Source organism: Colobus angolensis, unplaced genomic scaffold (genome assembly GCF_000951035.1).
Source record: "Colobus angolensis palliatus isolate OR3802 unplaced genomic scaffold, Cang.pa_1.0 Scaffold12, whole genome shotgun sequence".
NCBI lineage: Eukaryota > Metazoa > Chordata > Mammalia > Primates > Cercopithecidae > Colobus > Colobus angolensis.
This window is the reverse complement of record NW_012113141.1, coordinates 7015580-7019132: the sequence shown is the minus strand read 5'-3', so window position 1 is coordinate 7019132 and position 3553 is coordinate 7015580. Positions and strand designations below refer to the sequence as shown.

At 42.5% G+C, this 3553-nt stretch overlaps 1 protein-coding gene across 2 annotated transcripts in view; it reads left to right on the top strand.

Annotated features, from left to right (window-relative positions):
• Positions 1 to 3553, top strand: part of USP54 (ubiquitin specific peptidase 54) — a 127199-nt gene that overhangs the window by 82792 nt on the left and 40854 nt on the right. For both annotated transcript variants that reach the window (XM_011928085.1, XM_011928078.1), the window contains 4 exons: positions 318 to 431; positions 564 to 646; positions 1713 to 1818; positions 1930 to 2076. In XM_011928085.1, the coding sequence (XP_011783475.1) occupies positions 318 to 431; positions 564 to 646; positions 1713 to 1818; positions 1930 to 2076 (450 nt within the window). The remainder of the gene's footprint in view (positions 1 to 317; positions 432 to 563; positions 647 to 1712; positions 1819 to 1929; positions 2077 to 3553) is intronic.

The window sequence follows — 3553 nt, the reverse complement described above, 5'->3', positions numbered from 1 at the left end:
TGAATAACCTGCTCCTGAATGACTACTGGGTATATAACAAAATGAAGGCAGAAATAAAACAAAAAAAAAAAAAAAAAAAAAAAAAAAAAAACAAAGATGTTACTGTTGGAGGAAGCTGGGTGAAGGATACAGGGGATCTCCTGTACATTTTTGAAATTAGCTATGAATTTATAATTATTTTAAACTAAAAAGTTTAAAAAATCAAAATATTCCTACTTTCCAGAAAGGCTGCTGTTTCTCTGGGTGAGCTGCTTACCAATTTATGTATTTGTCTGTTAAATATTGTTGGTGTACTGCTTTTGTTCTTTCCCCATCAGGAAAACCTCCTGATGAGAATTCACTTCCACATTGCTGATGAAACCAAAGAGGATATATGTACTGCCCAACATTGCATTTCCCATCAGAAATTTGCAATGACATTGTTTGAGCAGGTGAATTCTAGCTCCATCTTTTTTTAGACCTTTCTTCAAGAACACTTTATCCTGGGATGTGGGGTGTTAAATGGGTGCCAAAACAGTTCCTGACTATGGTTGCTTGGTTTTGCCTTTTTCTCTTTGGCCCAGTGTGTTTGTACTAGCTGTGGTGCCACTTCTGATCCGCTGCCTTTCATCCAGATGGTACATTATATCTCCACCACTTCCCTTTGGTGAGTTTACAAGATTTTCTGTTGTGCCTTTAGGCATTCCTTTAGTTGATTGGACTTTTTTCTTTTTTTTTTTTTTGAGACAGAGTCTCGCTCTGTCGCCCAGGCTGGAGTGCAGTGGTGCAATCTCAGCTTACTGCAACCTCTGCCTCCTGGTTTCAAGTGATTCTCCTGCCTCCACCTCCCAAGTAGCTGAGACTTCCAGCTATTTCCACAAATAGTACACACCCCGCTAATTTTTTTGTATTTTTAGTAGGACCGTGTTTCACCACGTTGGTCAGGCTTGGTCTTGAACTCCTGACCTCAAATCATCTACCTGCCTTGGCCTCCCAAAGTGCTGGGATTACAGGCGTGAGCCACGGTGCCTGGCCTATTGAACTTTAATTGAAGGCATTCAAATAGTTTTATATCCTGGCCGGGCATGGTGGCTCATGCCTATAATCCTAGCACTTTGGGAGGCCCAGGTGGGCAGATCACTTGAGGCCAAGAGTTCGAGACCAGTCTGGCCAACATGACAAAACCCTGTCTCTACTAAAAATGTCAAAAATTAGCCAGGCGTGGTTGCATGTGCCTGTAATCCCAGCTATTCTGGAGGCTGAGGCATGAGAATTGCTTGAACCCAGGAGGCAGAGGTTTCAGTGAGCTGAGATTGAGCCCCTGCACTCCAGCCTGGGTAACAGAGCGAGACCCTGTCTCAAAAAAACCACCACCACCACCAAAAACACAAATAGTTTTATATCCTCATTGCTGAGTCTGTGCTATATTGTAGGAACGCAGAACAGTAATTTAAAAATAACTTTTGTTCTCCTTTCCTCTCCCGTCCCTCCCCATTTCTTAGGCTCAGTACTGGCAAGCAAAGTGGGAGGAGGAGTGGGGATTCTATGAGCTTTGGATTTTGGGACAGGTAGAGGTACTCACTGTGTTTATGGGACACTGAGCCTGGTCAGGGGCTTTGGTATAGTGGGCAGAGGAAGAAAGTCAAACGTGTGAGTTAGGAATTTACATTAATGTTTGATTTAGCAGTAACTAAGTACAAATCATCATTCCCCTTCTGTTCCCCATCTCAAAGCAATCAGGCTATTTGTATGCTGGAAAGACGAGAGAAACCTTCACCAAGCATGTTTGGTGAGCTGCTGCAGAATGCCAGTACCATGGGGGATCTGCGGAACTGTCCAGTGAGTTAAATCAGGGGTGCGGCTTGGAGTGGGAAAGGGAACTGTTGATCAGTGGGATTGAGGCAAAGCCAGTGGGAAACATGTTGAACTAGCCTTATATGTGTATTTCAGAGCAACTGTGGAGAGAGGATCAGGATTCGCCGTGTGTTGATGAATGCTCCACAGATTATCACGATTGGGCTGGTATGGGACTCAGACCACTCAGACTTAGCAGAAGATGTTATCCACAGCCTGGGAACCTGCCTTAAGCTGGGTGATGTGCGTGTTAGTTACCTTTATCTCTCACTTTGAGTTCTTGTGTCTTAGTATTGCTTAGGAGCAGTGAGCACTAGACAAACAGGTATGTCCTAGATGACAAGTATTATAATGTTTTGGACAGATAAACTTGTTTATTTGTGTACAGATACCTGTGCATGCAGGTATGTGCTCATATACCTCCTTTTATAGGTGGCAAAGGTTTTTTAAGAAGAAATGGGATGACTTGGCCTTGAAAGACAGGGTAGGCAGAGCTTAGCTACTGATAAAAATAAATCAGTAATTCAAAGAGTTATTGTATGTTCTATTTATTGTTAGTTTATATGAGTATAGAGTAGGGAAGGGTATTCAATCATGGGAGGCAGTAAGGTCCAGAGAGGGGCATTTCTGACTAGAACTGGTATAGTAGGTGAAGGTGTTAAAAGTTGGTGACCTGAGCCCAAAAATACAAAATTCACAGTGTGGAACCAATGTCTGGGATAATCTTGTGACTGAAGAGGGCCTTTGTTGTTGTTTTTTAATGTCATTAAGCCATGACTGAGAATAAATGAACTTTCTGGGATCTTATTTTAGGTTTTCTTCCCAAGGAATCTTACTTGAGTAGGCTGTGCACAATAAAATCTCCATTTTTCACCAGCGCCTACCTGTAGTCCCAGCTACTCTGGAGGTTGAGGTGGGGAGATTGCTTAAGGAGTTCAAGGCTTTAGTGTGCAATGATCCTGCTTGTGAATAGCCACTACATTCTAGCCCAGGCAGCATATCAAGACCCTGTCTCTTAAAAACAAAAACAATCATTTCTTTTTTTTTTTTTTTGAGATGGAGTCACGCTGTGTCGCCCAGACTGGAGTGCAGTGGCACGATCTCTGCTCACTGCAAGCTCTGCCTCCCGGGTTCACGCCATTCTCCTGCCTCAGCCTCCCAAGTAGCTGGGACTACAGGTGCCCACCACCACACCTGGCTAATTTTTTGTATTTTTAGTAGAGATAGAGTTACACTGTGTTAGCCAGGATGGTCTCGATCTCCTGACCTCATGATCTGCCCGCCTCAGCCTCCCAAAGTGCTGGGATTACAGGCGTGAGCCACTGCACCTGGTCAAAAACAATCATTTCTTCTAAATTTCTGTGACCTACATCTTCTGTACTGTTCTTTTTTTTTTTAAAACATGTCACTAACTTGAAGCTCAAGGTTTAATTTTCATGATTGTTTTTTCAACCAAATAGGTTCCTCAAGGCCAGAATCCTATCCCCCAATTTTTTTTTTTTTTTCTTTTTTAATATGTCTCTTAGCTCTTAGGACTGTGTTGGGCAGCTAGGAATTGAAATGCTGATAACCAGCATGGCTGTATTGCTCTACTTAGGTTATTAACAAGAAAATTTTATTTGTGGGATCAGCTGATAAAAAAAACTTTTGAAAGTAGGCAGGTAGACAGGGTTTTGTTTTGTTTTGTTTTGTTTGTTTTTTGAGAGGGAGTCTCGCTCTG